We start from the raw sequence: 21945 nt of genomic DNA on the forward strand, positions 1-21945 counted from the left end.
TACACCAGCCAGATTAGACCAAATAGAAGTATCGTGCTAAATTTTGGAATTATTCCGGGTTCCTTTGGCCTTTTTTATACATTAATTGAGTTTCTGGGCATTTAATGTGCATAATTCAAATTTGAACTACAAGCATAGGCTCTGGTGCACCAAAGTTGTTTGAAAAATCACATGTGTGTCCTTGGGTGAATTTCTAGGTCCCATGCAAGAGATGGGAGTGAAATTCAAACATCTGGGCGTCGTGGCTCGGCCGGAAATATTGAGAAACTTGGTTTTTTAATTCCTGTAATTCCAAAACACGCCTGAAAATCATGAAACTTGGCATGGTGTCCTGACATGGCACCAACATGCTATGGTAATTTTTCTATTCGATTTGCGAAGGCGCACACATTAACAATCAACAAAGTCATTTTGGAACAAGTGCTGTCACGTTACAAATCGGAAACACAAGTATTATTGAAACCGTGGGCGTTCTACTTACCAATTACGTGTGGCCACGCGTCCCCTTTTTTTATTGGCTAGGAGGTGCCGTGCGGGGTAGCTATTTGAGTACGGGAGGTGTGCGATCAGACCCCTGCACGTGCTCATCGGGAGGAGAGCCCTTTGACCGCTACCCGCCGCGCACCTCCCTCCCAACGTCTCCATTAATGGCGCCCGAGCACCTGTTCTACGGCGTGGCTATATGTCTCACTGGACTGAGATTTAAGAGAGAAAAATGAAAATCAGAAAAGAAAGTTTTGCACGGATCTTGATGTAAGATCCTACGGACCTGTATAGCATCGACTGTGACTTATAGCAAGCATGATGAATATAAGGATGATGACAGTGGATAATAATTGTCTTACATATTTAGAAACATAATTAAAAAAGCCACATGCGGCAACGCCCAAAATACACAAGGGCAAAAGAAGAAGGAAGACAACGATCTGGCTCGCTGATCTCTACTTTCTTGATGCGTTGCTGCAGGCCGTGGGAACTAGTCTCCACGGCGAGCGGCGACGAGCTCTTTCTTGTCCTCAAGATGCTTCTTGAGAGCATCCACGAATTCCTCCACCAGCCTTCTGCGCTCGATGCGCAGCATGGCATTCTCGTCCATAAATTTTTCGATGATGACGCCGGTCCTCTTCAACAAGGCAGTGGTCTGCTCCTGCTGCTCCGCACTTCCGACGATGTTTGCCCTCAGCAGGTCGCGCTCGGCCTGGAGCTTCGCATTGCTCTCATTTAGTTGCCGGATGACGTCGGTAGACTGTTCAAACGAGGCTTTCAGGTCATCCTGCAACCTCGCCCACCTGGAGATCTGATCCATCTGCCTAAGGACAAGGGCACGCATGCGCCTGTAAGAGTCCTCGCCTGCCCGCGAGACATTTTCCCAGGTCGCCGCGGCGCGGGAGGATATCTCTGCTGCATTCGCGGCGCGGCGGGACATCTCTTCTGCTTCCGCGGCGCGGCCGGACCAGTCTGCTGCATCGACGGCGCGGCGGGACCTCCGTGCTGTTTCGATGGTGCGGCGGGACCTCTCTGCTACTATGGCCGTGCGGCAGGACATGTTGGCTGCTTTCGCGTCGAGGCGGGACATCTCTCGTGCTTCCGCTTCCAGGCTCGCCTCTCCCTGGTGGCAATCTCTCGACCCAGAACTCACGCTGGCCATGGCAGACGCAAGGGAACGATGATGAATGACTTGTTTGTTTTGACTTTTGTGGATGAGGAGTTGAGGAGGAATGTGCAGTCATCTTGGAGTAGTAGTATTTATAACCGCGTAGTAATACGCTCCTAAGTGGGAAACCGTTTAGGTTTTGATCGGTGTGAATAGGTTTGCAATTTGGAATGTGACGGGACGCAGCCTCCCTGTTCTTCTAAAAAAATTATGACGGGACGCATGCTCAAAATTTACTGACGGTTATAAGTGCGGCACTATTCCCGGAAGGCGTAACGTGGGCACGTACGCCTTCTCGGCCGCGTACGTGGCGTTTGCACCATAGGGTGCACCGCAATAGGCAATGTCAGCACACGTCTTGTTCCAACAATCGTGCGCGCTCGTTATTACCATCGTGCACGCTTCTTTTAATTAGAATGTGTGTGCCCGTCTAGCGCACACACGTTGATCTATCTAACTGTTTCAGTTTGTTGTGGCTAATCGCAAACAATTCATCCATGTGAAGTGTATGTCATCAATCGCAAACACTTTGATCTGGCTTACCCGTTTCTGTTCTGTTGCCTAATCGCAAACAGTTAATCCTTCTCAAGCGTATGCCCTCAATCACACACACCTTGATTTGGCTGACCGTTTCTTTTGTGTTGCCTAATCACAAATAGTTCGTCCGAGTGAACCGTATGCTCTATATCGCACACGCCTTCATCAGGCTGCCCGTTTCTTTTGTTCCGCCTCATCGCAAACAGTTCATTGGACTGAACTGTATGCCCTGGATCGTACATGCAACTAAAATCTGAACCGTGTTTGATGGCTCCGCCATCGCAAATGTTTTGCACCTTTTTTGACGGTTCTTTTACACCACCGTTTGCGATTATTGCATTGCACACAGTTTCGTCGAAGGGTCTCTGATCGTAGTTTTGCGCTAGCAGCATCCTGCAGTAGTGTAAACTACTCACACATCATCGGAAGGGCGGCAAGGTTGATGTAGAAGCCCTCCGTGATCGAATCCCCCTCCGGCAGAGTGTCGGAAAAGGTCACCAGATGGGATCTCACGAAGACAAAAACTTCCGACGGTGGAAAAGTATGTTTGGTGTGCCCTCTGGTCTACGGGGAATATTTGAGTATTTATATAAGAAGAATTAGGGCTAGAGGAGCAACAGGGGGCCCACGAGCCTAGGGTGTGCCCTTCGAGCTTGTCGTCTCCTCATGGCTCTTCTGGCCTCCTCCCGAAGCTTCGAGGGTGTCTTGTGGTCCAAGAAAAATCGTTAAAAAGTTTCGTTCCATTTGGACTCCATTTGGTATTGATTATCTGTAAAGACCAAAACAAGGAAAAAACATCAACTGGCACCAGGCACTAGGTTAATAGGTTTGTCCCCAAAAATGATATAAATAGCATAATAATGCATATAAAACATCCAAGATTGATAATATAATAGCATGGAACAATAAAAAATTATAGATACGTTGGAGACATATCAGCAGGCAGGAGTCGGTCTACTTGTCTTGGACGTGATGCTTATATACATGATCATCGACTTGAATATCGTATAACTATGCGCTTTTCTATCAATTGCCCAACAATAATTTGTTTACCCACCGTATGCTATTTTGAAGAGAGAAGCCTCTAGTGAAAACAATGGCCCCGAGTCTATCTTTTATCATATATAAAATCCAAATATAGCTTGCCGCAATTTATTTACCGTTATTTTATTTTGAATTTTTATCTATCTATCACTATGAGATTTGATCCTTGCAGTTAACTGTCGAGGGGATTTACAACCCCCTTGTTTGCGTTGGGTGCAAGTATTTGATTTTGTATGTGTATGTGCTGCTAACGAGGTTCTATGTGGTTCTCCTACTGGATTGATAACCCTTGTTCTTATCCGAGGAAAATACTTATCTCTACTATACTGCTTCATACTCTCCTTTTCAAGAAAATCCCAACGCAGCTCACAAATAGCAAGTATCGTGTCCAGCCAGGTAGATTTCCAGAAGCATGCCCGCTTGCCATCGTGCACAGTCACCTTTGTGTAGTCGTCGAAGAGCTGGCCATCAGATCTGTCACAGGGGTTTTGGTGCCCGCCCAGGGCTTGTCGGGGCTTGACCAGGCCAACCAGAGCCACCACAGACGAACAACCCTGCTGAATTTGTCCAGGTTGTGGATGTCGGGCCCCCCAAACTCCATCAATGAGCAGACACGTTGCCAGTTAAACTTGCACACCCCGCCAGTGAGCTCTGCGTCGTGCGCCCATAGAAACTTGCGCCGAATTTTTTCAACTTCATAGAAGAACTTCATGGGAGCACGCAAAGCAGTGATGGAAAACGTTGGCATAGCAGATAACACGCACTTGACCAAGACCCGACGAACCACGATTGTCAGGAGCCTTCCCTTCCAGCCGGCCAGCCAGGCCCGAATTCTGTCGTGGATGAACTACAACTAAACCATTCTCAATTGATATAGAGTGATGGGCAAGCGAAGGTATTTGACGGGGAATGCAGCCTGCTTGCCGCCAAAATTCTCAAGGATTTCGTCCAAATTCAGCTCCTCGCACGAGATTGTGGCCATGGTTGACTTATCGTGGTTGATCCCGAGCCTGGTTGCCTTCCCAAACAGCAGCAGGATCTGCATCAGCGCATCCACCTCAGCCTTAACTGGATTTGTGAACATGACGACATCATCCACATACAGGTTGATGGGTAATGCCAAGAGTTGGCCCGAAAGGGGTGCCAACGTGCCATCATTGGACGCCGCCTTCAGCAGCCTGTGCAGCGGATCGATTGCCAACATGAACAGAATGGGAGATATTGGATCGCCCTAGCGCAGATCACTTATGTGCATGATTTGCTCCCCGACCGTGCTGTTCAACAGGCAAACCAATGACGAGGTGGACAGGATTGTGATCCACTCACGCCAGCGCTCACTGAACCCCAGCTGTCGCAGCAATTCGAGCAAGTACTCCCAGGAGATTGAATCAAAAGCACGAGCAATGTCCGGTTTGAACAGCAGGGCACCTCTCTTCTTCCTATGCAATGACGTGACGGTGTTTTGGCCAAACAAAAAGTTGTCATTGATGCACTTGGATTTCTGGAAGCACTTTGGGCCGGGGAGATGATCGTGCTGATGATATTGGATAGATGACTGGACAAAACCTTAGCAATCAACCTAGCAATCAAGTGAATCAAACTTATTGGCCTGAAGTGCCCAAGCTCTGTCGCGCCATCCTTCTTGGGAAGTGGTGCGATGAGAGCATCGTTGATTTCTTTGAAATTGTTGGCCGACATGTTGTAGAAGCAATAAAAAATGGCCATGACAACCCTCTTGATCGTCTGCCAGCAGGCCCTGAAGAAATTTCCCGTGAAGCCGTCCGGTCCTGACGCTTTCTCGGTCGGCGAAGCAACGATTGCCGCCCACACTTCACCTTATGAAAACGGGACATCCAGGTCCAGGTTGTGGACTGGCGGCAGCTGTAGCTCACCCCAGTTGATAGTGCATTGCCTTTGTGCTCTTGTGCCCAACAGAGAGGCAAATGGTCATGGACGACCTTAGCCTTGTCTTCACGTGCAGTTGCCGTGTGGTCCGGGGTTGCGAGGGAGTGGATGAAGTTCCATTGTCGGCGCGAGCAGACCTTTGCATGGAAACAACGCGTGCTGGCGTCTCCCGCCTTCAACCATAGCACCCTTGAGGCCTGCCTCCTCCTTGCGCGCTCGATCACAGCCAACCCTAGGACACGAAGTTTGAGCTGCTTGCGCAACTGAAACTCTTCCATCGTCAGGGTCTTCTTCTCCTGGGCCACATCTAGCCGTAGGATGACTTCATTTGCGAGATGGAATTTCAGTTTTGCCCCTCCAAACAGGCTCTTGCTCCAGATCATCAAGTCCTTCACTGTGCGCTGCATCTTCACCTTCATCTGGACGATCAGGCAATCATGGTTCACAGGACTGTCCCAAGACTTCTTGACTTCTTCCTGAAACTGCAGGTACTTCACCCAGAAACTCTCAAAACGAAAGCGGGCGTTTCTGTGAGGAGCTGCAGCGCTTGTCAGCATCAGCGGGCAATGATCAGAACATGAGGTCGAGGCTGCCATCAGCATGTAGGAGAGGAACAACACCTCCCAATCCGTGTTGCAAAGGAATTTGTCGATGCTGTAGAAAGTCAGTTGTTCGCGCTCGCTACTCCAAGTGAACCTCCTATTTTTACACTTAATTTCCCTAAGCCCTGCGAAATCAACGGCGTTCGTGAATCTACCCCTGATCTGCCTATTTAAGTTGAGCTTACTCTTATCCCTAGCTTGATAGATGATGTTGAAGTCGCCAACCAGCAGCCAGGGTTGGCCTAGTGGTGGTGCAGCGACAGCAAGTTCAGCCAGGAACGCGTCCTTCATGTCGTCATCGGTGGGGCCATAGACTTTGGTCAACCAGAAAGCTGTTGATGAGGCGAGGAGCCATGCAGAGACAATGATCAAGAATTGCCCCAAAGCATGAGATTCTACTTGTACTAGGTCCTTGTCCCAGAAAATCGCCGTCCCGCCCCTAGATCCTACTGTCGGAAGCACTACGCAGCCTTCCAGGCGGTGTCCCCCAATCTCATGTGCTACCTGGATTGTCCATGTCTCGATTTTTGTTTCTTGCAGATTGAGAATGGCAAGCTTGCGCGTCGGCTACTTCCCTAACTGCTTCACGCTTCGCCGACGAATTTAGCCCCCCAACGTTCTAGCTCATAATTGGACAATTTGTGTCATTCATGGGGACACAATGCAATTCTCCATCGACTACGATTTCTACTCAAGCAACTGGAAGCAAGCTTACAACACACATCCATCTGATCCAGGTGGCGACGCCGGCCACCAACAGGCCCAAAACCCCGGCGTCGTCTAGTCCTGACCACTGCTACACAGGGCACTAACATGAAAGAAAAACCTAACTCAAACCATGATCACACCATGGCCTCGTCGGCAGCTGCCTCAGGGCCGGCCATGCTGGCGGCGATCCTAAGCGCAACTAGGTCCATGTGTTTGAGCTTGGTGATGCTCTCGACCTCGCGGTCGGTGGGGGGCTCGTCGAAACGCTTGATTAGTGCCTCCGCAACTTTGGGTGTCATCTTGTCCTTCGGGTCTAGGTCTCCGAGCTCCTGGACCAGCTGCATCGTGGCGCGCTGCGATACTGGGACGACAGTGCGAGTCGCCGCCCTCCCAGCACTCTGCCTTGCCGGAGCGGAGGTGCTCGAGTCTTGGGTGGAGCTGAGGAGCGCGGGGGTGGCGTCGCCGGGGAGGCGAGGACGCCTGGCGTGATCCCCTTGAACAACCGCTGCACTGGGTTGCCGTCCGTGGCCGTGCCCTTGGACAAATGCACATGATTGACGCGGTGGGTGACCGCGCCGATCTGCAACTCGACATTTGGTGTCGAGGGTGCAGCACGGCAATGCATCGTTGGGGATGTAGATGGAGGCAATACGCACATAGCAACACAATGTCATCATGTCCTCTTAATTTTGAGATTCGGGTTCCCTCTTCATTATCCTTATCCAAATAATAGGGGAGTTGAGAGTAGTGAGTAAATAATAGAGTTGGGGAAATGCCTAGCTATAGGCAAAGCCTGTTATGCCATTGCATACTTCTTGCATCACTAGATAAATAGGATAACTCCATTCTCCTTCCACGAAGAGGGGTTCAATGTTGCCACAGAAGGGTGGGTGGAGCCGGTTGTCGAAATTTGCCTCTTCATTCATTTTGTAATGTACCAGCTCACATGCATCTTATAACATGATTGTTTGGACTTTGGAGTACTTGCTTGGGTTGGTGTAGAGGGTGAACTCAAGCGGCATAATATATACTCCCTTCGGTCCTTTTTACTCTGCACATTAGATTTGTCTGAGTCAAACTTTGCTAAGTTTGACCAAATTTATATTAGAAAATATTAACATCTATAATATCTAATAAATATAATATGAAAATATATTCCGAGATGGATCTAATGATATTGATGTTGTTATGTGAATGTTAATAATTTTTTGTATAAACTTGGTCAAAGTTGGATAAGATTGACTTCAGACAAACCTAATATGCAGAGTAAAAAGACCGGAGGGAGTACCACGGATAAGACACGGTAGACAAAGAGTAGGCAATGTAGCTTACATCTAAGTGATAAGAGAGGGGTAGGAAATTGTTATGCTCGTGGTCAGAGGGATGATTTCGTGACGCTACACTTTAGACTCGTTTCAACTTTATGGGTTTGGGATGCATCGTGAAGTCACTCTACACCAGATGAGTCCACTACGTTGGAGGCAGACAAGTCCACCACTCCAAAGCCATCTGACACCCCTGTGCTTCAGACAGGTTTTGACCTTGAAATGACACTTTTCTCCAAAAAAAATGCGTGTTGTTAGTTATACCATGTTTTAAAGGATTTCTTTTCTCTTGTTCTGGGTTAACAACACCAGTACGAGTTGTGAGGCATTATCTCAAGATTCCAAGTTTTTCTTTGCTCTCCAAAGGGGCCTAAACTGAGAACAAATCCATATTCTTTGCAGAAGCGTTTAAGAGCATCTCCAGCCGTTGTGCCCTCGAGGAGGCATTTTTTGCCTCTTGGGGGGCTGCCGGCGGAACTTTTGGCCTGGGGGTGAAAAAGCTTCCAGTCGTGTCCACCCTCAAGCCGTGCCCAGGCCGCGCCCGCCCCAGGCCACGGCCGGCCCGGCCTCGCCGCCGAGCTCGAGCAGCATGAGCACGAGCGCGAGCCGGCGGAGCAGAGGACCAAGGACCGGTGCAGCGCAGGCGAGAAGATGGCTGCCACGTCGAATGCCGCCTCCTTCGCCCACGTCGCCACGCTCATCCCTCCGCCCACGGCGGCGTCAGTGGCAGCGGCTGTCGCGGCGGTGGACGCCTCCCGCGGGTTCGTCGTCGCCAGGCCGGCGTCTGTCGCCCTCCACGACCTTCGCACCCTGGAGCCAACGTCCACCTCCGACTCTGTGTCCGGCGTCGCCGCGTCCACGGACGGACGCCTCCTCTTCTCCGTCTCCTGGGACAAGACGCTCAAGGTATGGGCCATCCCGTCCCTCCGTTGCTTGCAGTCGTTGCCGGCGCGCTCCTCCTCGGGCCGGAGGCGAGCGGGGGAGGCGGCGGGGCCGGAGGCGCGCTCCTCCTCGCCCTGCGACCATCGAGGGAGGGGGCGGTGGTGAGCTCGGGCCGGCGGAGGCGAGCGGGGAAGGCAGAGGGGCCGGAGGCTAGCGCGGGGGAGGCGGTGGGGCCGGAGGCGAGCGCGGGGGAGGCGGTGGGGCCGGAGGCGAGCGCGGGGGAGGCGGTGGGGCCGGAAGCGAGCGCGAGCCGGCGGAGCAGGTGGGGCGGGCCAAGGCGGAGGAGGCGGGGCGGCGAGGAAGTGGAGCGGGGCGGAGGAGGCGGGGCTGAAGATTCTTTTAATGCACATGCACGCGGTGGGCCTAGCAGCAAAAGAAGGAGAGAGAGAGAGAGAAAAGAGACTGACTAGTGGGGTTTTGCCATGCAAAAAGTGACGCCGGCGGTCCCAAGTGCGCCCCGGCGGGCTGGGTTTCGCCTGTGGTCGCCGGGGCTAAATTTTCCTAAATCCGGCGCAAAACAGCATGTTGGGGGCCTGACTGGGGCCTTTTTTTCACGCCGGTGCTAAAAAAGGTGCTTCGGGAGGCATCTTGGGGGGCCTAGTGGAGATGCTCTAACATGTAAAAATGGTTTTAGCTCCTACAACATCATCTTTTGTTTACATGAAGAACATTTCAAACTTATATGTGTGATTGCAAGATAAGCCACACATCACTTGTTGTACCGAGTAGAGACATCAAGCTTCAAAATTTTCACCATCTACATGGAACATAACGTAGATCAGATAAAGTGTCTCAGCAAAAATAGCTGGCCTGGCCGTTGTTGTTGAGAATATCATGCAGAAAGCTATGACTATTGCTCTAGTGAAAGATTCGGCTAGTGGAAAAAATAGCAAAAACTTGGCTACAAATAACTAGAGTCAATGCCACTGCTATCTGTTTGATTTCCGACTTCGACGGCGGCAGTCAAAGCACTCCGAGCATGGATAGTAGGCCTTCACTCCACTTGTCCGATCCGGTTGTAATTTAGCTGGTGAAATCTTAAGTTCCTCTATGAGCACCTGACGCAGCTTTTCATTCTCGTCTCGTAATTCTTCGATAACTCTTTGGTGCTTCAGCACCTGGACAAGCAAGAAATGCAGAACTAGTTAGTAGTGAGCTATGAAATGAAAGACGGAAACTGTAAACCATTCCGTACAAGAAAATGATTTGCAACAATAACCGCCCTGGCAATACTGTCAGTTGAGCCGCGAGTAAAATTGTACTCGTTAAATAGGTAAGGCACATCATTTTAAGGCCACACTGGGTGCAAATGAGTAAAACCCATCTGACAGAAAGGACAAGGATAGAACTACCGAGCCATAGAGTAAAGTCAAGAAGTATGCATGAGGAGCATTAGATGTGATTGAACTCACCAACTGAAGTACATTATCCGTCCCATGCAAATTTACAGCCTGTAAAAATAATAAAGAAAAAGAGAGTGTTTATAATGTCCATTACACAACAATGTATGCACAAGCAAATTGAGCAGCAGAAGACATAGCTGCAAAATATAATAGTGCATCAATATGTATGATACATGTTAGCAAGAACATAGAGGTGAGATTTTAGCGCATACTGCATCCCTGATGTCCGTTTTTGTATCATTCTGGAACAGGGGACTCTGCAGAAAGTTGGCAATGACCTTTTCAGTTCGACCTCCTGTTATCATCTCTTGCTGCATCCCATTCTGGCCACGCAATTCATGAATCGGCTGTACTTGTGATATTTCATTGCTTGAAGTATGCTGGAAATTGCTTTTGAATGCCTTAGCCTCTAGATCCATGGACATACCATTGGGTCTTTGTCCACTGGTAGGCAACGAACCAGAGGTAAGATCTGATGTAGCTGTCTCCCCACTGGAATCCCTCAGCTTTGAAGTTAACTTGGACAAAACTTCCTAGAAAAAGTTGTTCTGTTAATGTTTATACAACAAGAAAGGAAACATAAAAAGAAATCAGGACAAATTAAAGTTAAGGTCTGTACTGCAATCGATGATTGAATTCCATGAATTGCTCGTGGTTTCAAGGCAATTCCTGAAAATTGAAGAGATACTTTATTGATTTAGCTTCAAGACCACGGCAAACAAGATGACATGCTTGTGCAGAAAGGCAGTTCACAATGTAACATTAATGGTTCTAAACTAATTTGCGGGGCACATGATGTATGTAAAGGAACACGGTAAGAATCATAAGTTGTGGTAAAAAGAAAACATTGAGCAGGAAGCACTGCAGGAATTTAAGAAATTGCCTAATCTTAGTCTTAGTCTGATTTCTATGCAGGCAACTAGACTCACTATTATGTGGCCATCAAGAGAAGAACAGATATACTGAGCGTGTAAGAGATTAAAGATGTTTTTACTTGATGAGCCACTATAATTGAAAATAACCACGACCTATAGATCAACAGAAAGTTTACATGGCTAAATAGATGGAATGGCTGCAATGTGTACCTATCCCAAAACCATGTCCTATACCAACTCCGCATCCAATGCCCGCTTCAATGTTCTTTAACCCTGCTTTCCTTAGCTAGAGCACAAGGAATTAAAACGCAAAATCAGATCCAGAAAATCACTAAATACAAAATCAATTTAATCGTGCATACGCTCATGGGAGAGTGACTTACAGCAGAATTAACATGTCTCGTGACACCAGAAAAAGAATCGGTTGCACCTCTTGTGGCACTCATAACTTGCTGAAGGCCCGGTATCATACCTGACCACCAGAACAACAGCCATTTGCTTAAACAACAGCCACTCACTGAAATTTAGTCGATTTCTTCTTGGCACGGAGCACAGTCAGTACAGCATGGATGTGCACGGTGCCACTGTCAGCAAGCTTGAACTAAGTAGCTGACACTACTTCCCTGTGCTTCCCAATCATCAAATTTTGATCTTGGTCTGGTGTGTGCCTTAATCGCTTTATTAAATTAAATGCCTTAATCGCTTTAAAATACAATCGTGCACGGTTACAACTACATACGGCAGCACGGCACTAACTGTTCGACAGGGTGCCCCGTTTCATCACCCATTTCAGCTGTTCGACAAAATGCCGAACCCGCCGACTCGTGACGGACTCGATCGATGTCCATCCTGATTATCCTAAGAATAGAAGGAACAGCAGCGCGTGGAAGGTTAATTCTTATTACCTAGGTAGATTGGGCGGCCGACGCCGATTCCGACGCCGCAGCCGACGCCGGCGCCGGTGAAGACCTGAAGAACCTTCACGCTGAAGGGGTTCTCCATCTGGAAAGCGGGTGCGGGCGGAAGCCTCCGTTCCCGCCGACTCGCCATCGGCGTCGGCCTCCGTCGACGGGAGAGGGAGGGGGTTGGTCGCGGACAACTACCTTTCAAGCTGCGTCGTCGCCGTCACAGCTATTGCAATGAAGAAACACAGGAGTGAGGTAGCACCGGCGGCTGGCCGTCGAGGAGTTGGGCCTACTCGTGGAAAGCACGGCGGCTGGGCTAAACTGAAGGGGCCTACACGGTTGTAATCCGTACGGGCCATGTGCGAGCAAGCCCATCACCCCTTGCAATTTCCAAACCCCAACTTCACACTTTAAAAGAAAAATCTTTGTTTTCGAACCTCTGTCCTTTTCTAGAACCGTTCAAAATGAGGAAAAATATAGGAAGTTTTTCTTTGCGGGGACTAGGAATTTTCTTTTTCCGGAAACTGTCGATCTATTCATCTCCAATCATGGCAGTACAACAAACACCAAAAATAATAAAAACTACATCCATATTAATAGACCACCTAGCAACGACTACAAGCATTGAAGACATTTCATCTTTTATTTGGTATAGTACTACCACTCGTTTCTTTTGTTTCAAATGGCACTAATATTAATCGCCGCCGTCATCGCCACTCCCTTGCCGGAGCTGGCACAAATTGTTGTAGTAAACAGTCAGGAAGTCGTCGTGCTAAGGCCCCATAGGACCAACGCACCAGAACAATAACCGTCCCGATGAAGAGAAGTTTATATTGGAATAATACAATCTGAATACGCATGAACAAAGACAAACAAAGACCGGATCCGAGCGGATCCACTAAAAACAACCACCGACCGAATCCCGCGAGATCCGCCGGAGACACACCTCCACACGCCCTCCGAGGATGCTAGACACAGCATCGGGACGGGGACTAGGTGGGGAGAACCTTATTCCATCTTCAAGAAGTCGTCGTCATCTCGTCTTCTTGAGCAGGACATAAACCCTAAAAAAACTTGAAGAAGCACGTGAAAACGGAGCCCTCCCGCCGGCAAGGGACAGGATCCACCGCACATCCATGGCCCTAAGGACACAGGAGATGTGGAAGATCGGCGGCACCGCCGCCGACGGGAGGTAGAAACCCTAGCCGCCTTTTCTTGGAGGAGGGACTAGGAATGTTAGATGATAGGATCTACATAGAAAAAAAATATTAGTGCCATTTGAAACAAAAGAATTGATATCTTACATTCCTTTGAAATATATATGGATTGGGATGCTTCATATAAAATTTGGAGAAAACCTAACATTAGGTCCCACCTCATATTTTCCTCTATTCGCGTCTATAATTCCTGCGCTTTTCTGCATGACATCCAAATGATAGTTTTGAAGTTTTTCCATATAAATTCAGAATAGACAAAATCTTTAATTCACGTGTTTTTTTTCTTTTCTATTCCTACATTTTAAGGTCCTACGTTTCTAACAGCACATATATACTACTATGTGTCCCACATATATCCTACTATATGTCCCATTGGGTACTGCTCTGCGATCTGTGTGTGGGTGTTTTATGAGCTAGTCCGAATAATGTTATAATATGTACTTTCTCAGTTCAAATATTTAGGGTCTAATATGTTTTTTGAAGTTGTCTTTCACCATTGATAATATTATTAAAATATGAGTTGCATGATATATATAAAACATACCGTTACAAACTCTTTTCACATACGAATTCAACGGTATATTGTTTTTACCAAAAAAAAAGTGTTATTAACTTGTTCTCAGGGTACATTATATAGTAGCAGAGGAATGAGCTCAAAGGGAGCATCGTCAAACCACTCTCTGGAAGAGCCTCTCCTAGCGAACTCATAGGCAACAACATTATGCTCTCTAAAACAATGCTGAAAAGGAATTAAGGGAATTCACATGCTAAGTGGTAGCAGTCGCTGAAGATTGCTATTTCCCTCCCTCCTTCGTAATCTCAATAACTTATACACTGTCAGAGTTGATAACTAATTCGCTACAACCTGTCGTCTGTGCGAAAGAAAGACCAAAGTGAAGCGCCACGCAGCTTCAGTTGTTAAAACATCGACACATATATAAATCTTGTTGTTTGTCGCCACGATAAAAATTCCCCGAAGAATCACAAAGTACTGCCCCAACAACAACCGTGAGGAGATCATGACCAAAGGGGGCATCGGATGTTTTATTTTAACATGTCGCCTGGGCAGTTTCTCCCATCCTCCCGACCTCAACATTGCTTTTGGAACTAACACAACTTTATAGTTTGCAGTTAGAGCACGTACAAATAAGACTATCTAACTTGCATCATGCATTTTTCTCACCGTGAACGAACTTACATCTCTCCCACCACAAATACCACGGTGTCGCTGCTATTAAATTAAGTACTTCCTCTGTTTCTTTTTAGTCTGCATATAAGATTTGGTCAAAGCCAAGCTTTGTAAAGTTTGACTAATTTTATAAAAAATATAAACATTCACAATATGAAATCAATATTATCAGATGCACCACGAAACGTATTTTCATACTCTATAGTTTTAGTATTGTAGATGTTCATACTTTTTTATATAAATTTGGTCAAACTTTGTGTAGTTTCACTTTGACCAAATCTTATATGCAAAGTAAAAAGAAACGGAGGGAGTATGTCATGTTGCCAGAGTAAGAAGAAGTGTTGTTCTGGGAGTTGCAGAAGAAAATCTGGGACCGACTGACCTCCACGATTAGTTTTGTAGGCCTGGCGTGTCGGTGGTTCGTTTTGGCAGTAGTAATGGTCGTTCGCTGGCCTTAAAATCTCGGTGTAATTTTTATTATGCTTGAGATGGTTTGTACGTTCGTTGAACTTTCATAATACATTTAATGAAATACTCCTTCGGTTTTTATTTAGACCGTATATTAGCTTTGGTCAAAGTCAAGCTTTATAAATTTTGACAAAGTTTACAAACAAAAATATTAACATATACGATAACAAATTAATACCATTAGATGTATTACTGAATGTACTTTCATATCATATAGATTTGTTATGCTAAATGTTTATAATATTTTTTATAAATTTGGCTAAATTTATGAAGTTTGATTTCAGTCAAATTTAATATGCAGACTAAATAAAAACAGAGGGAGTATATATATGGCAAAGCTACGACGGACGGTGGATCCATGCATGTGCATGGTAGGGAAAACCAGTCTCGTGAGTGCAAAGAACGTTGTCATTTTCACGAGGTCCGTTATAGCTGTGTCCTAGTCCGGACCCACTGCTCAGCGGGCCACAACAAGCTTGAGTTCTCGCCCTCCGCCGGCGGCGGTGCATGGATCAAACCTCGGGCGGTCCAAAATTCCCGTGCATCCGGTCTCCCTTTGTACGCTGGTGGCGGTGGAAAGAAAAAGGGAAGAAAAGAAAACGCTCGTCACGACGCGGCCATTCACGAGGCACAAGACCAAGCAAGCAAACAAACCACTGAGCCGAAAACTCGGCAGAGCAGCAAATGGCCTGACGCTCACGGAGCTCCAGTCACGGGCGCATAGATAAGTGGTGCCCCACCGCGGCCACCGCGGCACGCGGGCGATGGCGGCGTCGGCGCCCAGGCCGCGGCAGCGACGCCTCGCCGTGCCTATCCTCCTCGCCCTCCTCCACCTTTTCCTGGCTCCGCCGCGATGCCAGGCCGCGGCAATGGACCTTCTGCCGCGCCGGCTAGCGTGGTCGCTCATGGGCGACACCGTACACAGCGCCGTCGACCTCCTCCCGACCTTCGTCGCCTTCGCGGCGCCCGGCGGCCCCGCGGCCGCCTGGCGCGGCGCGTGCTTCGCGGAGAACGAGGCGGTCCTCAGCCTCACGCCTGGTCCCCGTGGAAGCAACAGCACGGCCGCCGGCCTTGGCGGCGCCGTCCTACGCCTCAAGGTGCCCTTACATTGACCTCCAAATTGCCTTTTGAATTTTTTTTGCGGGTTCAAATTGCCTTTTGATTAACTTCGACTTTGATGTTGCAAAAAAAAAAACAAGTTCTGTTTGATTTCACCGTACATGCATCTCAGCATCTTAATTTCGCATAGGATTCCCAGTATTTTGTTCTCATTGGTAAAAATATTAGCTAGGAAATTGTCTTCATGTGAATGTGATCCAGACCAGACATACGACAAAGGCTAAAAATAGAAAAGAAAGTTGATTCCCACGAAAACTAAAAGCAATAATTCTATAAGAAGACAGAAAAACTCGCACGTTAGGGAATGCTAATAGGATACCCACGGGTTATATCATTCGTTAGTGGCAAGTTGCAACCATTCCAATCAATAACAACGCCAAATTGCGAGCGAAAACCTTCATGCGAATCTGTCAATGTAATGGACGATTAGAGGCATGCATGATTCCTACTGTATGTTTTTGTTTTCATTTACTGAACCATAGTCCCTCATATAACGAGTTTTGCCTGACGAAATATTTCTTGTGGGTCTATATAGACTGCTTCGGCTCAGAGCTGGACATGCATGGACCTGTATGTATTTGCAACGCCGTACAGGATAGGATGGGATTACTACACCAGAGCACATCAACACACCTTCGAGATCAAATCATGGGAGGAAGCAGGAGAAATGGAATATGTACGTTCCGTCCCTCTACGTAGGTTGTTTTCAGATTTCTCCTCCTTCACATGGCCACTTGTTAGTTTTGCTTTACTAATTCTAACAATCGGCATCTCTGGATCGATCTGTGATTAGGTGAAGCTGCATGGGGTCGCCATTTTTCTCATGCCATCCGGAATGCTCGGCACACTGTTATCTCTGATCGATGTGATTCCGCTGTTTTCGAACACCATTTGGGGACAGGATGCGAATTTGGCATTTCTTCAGAAGCACATGGGGGCTTCATTTAACAAGCGTTCTCAGCCTTGGGCTGCCAACATACATAAAGAGGATGTGCACTCTGGTGATTTCTTGGCTCTTTCCAAGATTCGAGGGCGATGGGGTGGGTTTCAGACCTTGGAGAAATGGGTGACTGGTGCATTTGCTGGGCATACTGCGGTTTGCTTGAAAGATGAGAACGGCACACTATGGGTTGCAGAATCAGGTTACGAAAATAAAAAGGTACCACATGCAATCTCTTGTTTGAAAAACTAGTCACTAGATGTGATTACAAGATAAATTTAAAAGAGATAAAAAATTAGGAAAATAATACGACATGACCAAATACTTACTGCAAGATATGAACAAATTTTCTCGTTTTCATCATTTCCGTTTTTTGCAATAAGAGCATAGGCGAAAAGTCATATGCTATCCACTGGAACAAAGAACTACTTTTTCCTTTCGGTATATTTGCTATTTGTCATTTGGTTGCAGTAAGGTGCCTGTTATATATGATTTTTTTTATAATCCTAGGCCTCAGCAAGTTTGAGGTTGGTTCCTTTCAAAAAAGAAAGTTTGACGTTGGGTCAAATCTATGAATTGTTTTGTGAACATTGATAACGTTGGCTTTATGTGGTACAATTATAGGGTGAAGAAGTCATTGCTATAGTTCCATGGGATGAATGGTGGGGAGTGGCACTCAAAGATGACTCGAATCCACAGGTAGCATTGCTGCCCTTGCACCCTGACGTGAGGTCCAGATTCAATGAAAGTGCTGCATGGGAATTCGCCCGAAGCATGTATGGAAAACCCTATGGCTATCATAATATGATATTTAGTTGGATTGATACAATGTCGGAAAATTATCCCCCACCTCTTGATGCTAACCTGGTATAATCTCCATTGCTCCCTAGTCCTTTCGTATAATTGTTTCAATTTTTAAGTTTCTTATTAAGTTGAATTTTTTTTCTGCCTTTTGGAGCTTCATGCTGTTATCTTCATTCATGTGGGTACTTTGCACTAACAATTTCTCGAGGGACTTCACGATGTATAAGAGTAACTCTAAAAAGTAGGTATATTGAGTCTTGAAAGTGTATGTGCATTCTATGTTGATTCCAGTTTTATTATGCATAACAGTAATGCAGAATTAGATAATAAAAATTTCTAATCTTTTGAGTAAACTTTGCGGTGCTGTAAGCTACGGATGCACAGGTCCTCCTAAACTTGTTCAGGCTAGGCTGAAATTACCTTCATGACTTTAATTAAGTCAATAATTATCTGTATTTGTTTTTATATATTTATTATACTTTCCCTATTCTACTTGCTGATAATAGCTCTTTAGAACGCTTGATTCCATACGTCGTCTTCTGTCATGTTGGTTACATCTGTTCATACCCGTGGTTGTCTTTGTTTCGTACTCTGCCTAATAATTACTAATAAAGATGGTTGTGTGCATCACAATGATGCAGAAGCAAGGGGTTTTAACCTCCTTTAAAAAAAATCTTATATAGTATTCTGTTTTCAGGTAATGGCGGCTATGTCGATGTGGACCAGATTACAACCACACTATGCTTCAAACATGTGGAACGAGGCTCTTAATAAGCGACTTGGGACTGAGGTTGTTATAACCAACTGCCCTGCAATAAATTTCACTTCATATTGGAACAGAGGACTGAGAAATTGACAGTAAGTACTATATGATGATGATGTGCTCAATTCCGTTCGTGTAGCAACTTGACTTGCATGGCATCATCAGCGAGACGGAGCGACGGGGCATGTCTTTCAACCAGCTGCTGACCATACCGGAGCAGGACGAGTGGGAGTACAGCGACGGCAAGTCGACGACCTGCGTCGCCTTCATCCTCGCGATGTACAAGGCGGCTGGGGTGTTCGCTCCCTTCACGGAGTCCATCCAGGTCACGGAGTTCACCGTGAGTGCCGTGCCGGCCGCTTCAGTCAAGCTGCCTGCCATTTTATCTGCTCGGCTGATCAAGTGCTTTGCCTCTTCCTCCCCTAGATCCGGGACGCGTACATGCTGAGGATCTTCGAGGACAACCGGACGAGGCTGCCGGGGTGGTGCAACGGCGACGCGGACGGGCTGCCCTTCTGCCAGATCCTCGGGGAGTACAAGATGGAGCTCCCGGAGTACAACACCATCCAGCCCTACGCCAACATGAACGAGAACTGCCCCTCCTCGCCGCCCACCTACGACAGGCCGCTGCGCTGTTGATCATGGATCCATCATTCTTCCGTCGAAAGGAAAGATGATTTTACAGTATTGTGCCCTGTGCAATCAATTAGGACGTAAATAGACCACGTACGCTTTTACTCCACATCGTACGCTCTCATCCAGCAACATGTAAAGAAGTACTACTGTAATATGTTATACACCTGCCCTAATTGTGATGGTTTTCTTTATAATCTTTAACACGGATGGATGGTAGTTATATGATGACCTAACCCAAAATGTGATGTTTTGTTTGTAATTTTCTCCGCCCGGACTTGGGCGCTGCTGGTAGCCAGAGGCACGCAAAGCAGCCACCTCCATTCGTCTCCTTCCCCGTGAATCCGGCTCTCCTGCGTGGGTAGGTGCGTCATCGGCGTCATCTTGCACTGAGGATTTATGTAAGGGACGAGACAAAGTGCGCTTAGCAGCCGTCCGGGGCCCAGGCGCAGAAAGGAGCTTTCACCTAGCTTAATTAACACCCGGCCGGGTCCCTCCATGCACCATCGCATCGTATTCTTATCTTAATATATGTACCTCGTATGATCGCATCCGCTCTATAAAAACGAGTACCTCCACAGCACCCCCTCACTCACTCGAAACCAACCTGCCAATCACACATCACTCACTCGGCCACAGGAACCAGCATCCATCGATCCATGGAGTCCACGCCGGCGCCCCCTCTCCTCACGCCGCACAAGATGGGCCAGTTCGACCTCTCGCACAGGCATTGCAAACGACCAGCACAATTTCCATTCATGCCATCGTAGCTCAAGTTCTTTTTCTTGTTATTCTTTTTTTTTTGCGGGTCTTTTTCTTGTTATTCTGATGATAGGTCGATCATGCACATGCGTCTGGTTTTTTTTCCTGAAAATTTCATTGAGCTTCGACGAGGATTACCAAATTGTCTGTGTCTGCAAATTTCAGGCCAAATTTCCTAAATTGACTTTTTTTTATTTTGTTTTACCAAATCTGCCTGAAATAATATTGATATGTCAGCAAAAAAGAAGATTCGTCAACCGTGATAGGGACATGGTTTGGTGCACCCGGCCGAAAGTCGTGCAGCCTTGTTCATCCATGCCGCGTTCGTGCAGGGTTGTGCTGGCGCCACTGACGAGGCAACGGTCCTACGGCAACGTGCCGCAGCCGCACGCGGGGGTGTACTATGCGCAACGGGCGACCAAGGGTGGGCTACTCATTGCGGAGGCGACGGGAGTGTCAGACACGGCACAGGGGTACAAGGACGCCCCTGGCGTGTGGACGAAGGAGCAGATCGACGCGTGGAAACCCGTGGTCGACGCCGTGCACGCCAAGGGCGCGCTCTTCTTCTGCCAGATATGGCATGCCGGACGCGTCTCAAATTACAGTAATGACTCTGCCACCTCCTGTTTGGTTCTAGTAGTACGTTCGATTTTTTGTGTTGATTGTTCGAAAATATGTAGAGTTACAGCCCAATGGGCAGGCGCCGATATCGAGCACCGACAAGCAGGTGAGTCCTCAGATGAGCGCTGACGGCCGTCTCGAGGAGTTCTCGCCGCCGAGGAGGCTCGCAAAGGACGAGATACCCAATGTCGTCGATGACTTCAGAGAAGCCGCAAGGAACGCCATCGCAGCTGGTAGGTGTTACTCACCGATACTACTTTACTTTATCGGCCACTCATGTACTACTACTTACTCCATCCGTTTCTAAATATTTGTTTTTTAGATTTCAAATGGACTACCACATACGGATGTATATAGACATATTTTAAAGTGTAGATTCATTCATTTTGCTTCGTATGTAGTCACTTGTTGAAATCTCTAGAAAGACAAATATTTAGGAACGGATGGAGTACTAAAGTTCATCGATCATACTCTGTCAAAGCAACCATTGATGATATGTGTGCATGAATGTAGGGTTCGACGGTGTTGAGATCCACGGCGCCTACAGCTACATCATCGAGCAGTTCCTCAAGGATAGCGCCAATGACCGTACCGACGAGTACGGCGGCAGCCTCGAGAATCGATGCCGCTTCGCACTAGAGGTGGTGGACGCCGTCGTCAGGGAGGTGGGCGGCCATTGCGTGGGCATCCGTCTATCTCCCTTCACTGACTACATGGATTGCCATGACTCGGACCCTCAGGCTCTCGCCCTCCACCTTGTCAAGAAGCTCAATGACTATGGCATCCTCTACTGCCACATGATTGAGCCAAGGATGGCGCACGGCGATGGCCGGCGCCAGGTCCCGCACCGCCTGCTACCCTTCAAGGAGGCCTTCAACGGCACCTTCATCGCCAACGGGGGGTACGACCGGGAGGAAGGGAACAAGGTGGTCGGCGAGGGGTACACTGACCTCGTCGCTTATGGGCGGCTGTTCCTGGCAAACCCAGACCTACCAAGGAGGTTCGAGCTCAGTGCGCCGCTCAATGACTATGACAGGATGACATTCTATACCTCTGACCCTGTCGTGGGCTACACCGATTATCCATTCCTCGACAAATAAATCAGCTTCCTGCAAAGCTCGAATGATCGAAGAAACAAAAGAAAAAAAAGATCGACATCAATTATCTACTGTAGTTTTTCTGAAATTTGGTTGTGCCAAAAATAAAATAAAATGACTAATCTATGATGCTCGATTACCATCTTATTTCAATAAAAGAGTGACAAGAGAATTAAGACTTCATTTGTATGCGCGTATTTCATTTCGCTGAGAAGGGTGCTCATAGAAGTGGCACATAATCCATGAGTTAAAACTTGTGAAAGATTGTGGATGTCGCCTAGAGGGGGGGGTGAATAGGCGCTTTAAAATAATTACGGTTTAGGCTTGAACAAATGCGGAATAAACCTAGCGGTTAATTTGTCAAGCACAAAACCTACAACAACTAGGCTCACCTATGTGCACCAACAACTTATGCTAAGCAAGATAAACTAC

At 47.4% G+C, this 21945-nt stretch overlaps 3 protein-coding genes across 4 annotated transcripts; 2 read left to right on the forward strand and 1 right to left on the reverse strand.

Moving 5' to 3' along the window:
* Positions 1-9447: 9447 nt before the first annotated feature.
* LOC123181666 (uncharacterized) lies at positions 9448-12198 on the reverse strand. Of its 2 annotated transcripts, none has more exons than XM_044593987.1 (7): positions 11901-12198; positions 11379-11467; positions 11206-11281; positions 10740-10789; positions 10399-10653; positions 10130-10168; positions 9448-9835 (listed from the first exon to the last, which is right to left on the reverse strand). In XM_044593987.1, the coding sequence occupies exons 1-7, from the start codon at positions 12043-12045 to the stop codon at positions 9647-9649; spliced, it is 843 nt and encodes a 280-aa protein (XP_044449922.1). In that variant the 5' UTR covers positions 12046-12198; the 3' UTR covers positions 9448-9646. The 2 variants fall into 2 exon arrangements, with proteins under 2 accessions (XP_044449922.1, XP_044449921.1); XM_044593986.1 differs by having other exon boundaries at positions 10333-10653.
* Positions 12199-15398: 3200 nt separating this feature from the next.
* LOC123181665 (uncharacterized) lies at positions 15399-19261 on the forward strand. The gene is made up of 7 exons (XM_044593985.1): positions 15399-15871; positions 16429-16569; positions 16687-17052; positions 17458-17700; positions 18335-18427; positions 18540-18740; positions 18827-19261. The coding sequence occupies exons 1-7, from the start codon at positions 15539-15541 to the stop codon at positions 19037-19039; spliced, it is 1590 nt and encodes a 529-aa protein (XP_044449920.1). The 5' UTR covers positions 15399-15538; the 3' UTR covers positions 19040-19261.
* Positions 19262-19630: 369 nt separating this feature from the next.
* Positions 19631-21666, forward strand: LOC123168985 (12-oxophytodienoate reductase 1). The gene is made up of 4 exons (XM_044586849.1): positions 19631-19760; positions 20128-20399; positions 20476-20649; positions 20930-21666. The coding sequence occupies exons 1-4, from the start codon at positions 19693-19695 to the stop codon at positions 21514-21516; spliced, it is 1101 nt and encodes a 366-aa protein (XP_044442784.1). The 5' UTR covers positions 19631-19692; the 3' UTR covers positions 21517-21666.
* The last annotated feature ends 279 nt before the right edge of the window (positions 21667-21945 follow it).

This window comes from Triticum aestivum, chromosome 1D, assembly GCF_018294505.1.
Source record: "Triticum aestivum cultivar Chinese Spring chromosome 1D, IWGSC CS RefSeq v2.1, whole genome shotgun sequence".
Taxonomy (NCBI): Eukaryota; Viridiplantae; Streptophyta; class Magnoliopsida; order Poales; family Poaceae; genus Triticum; species Triticum aestivum.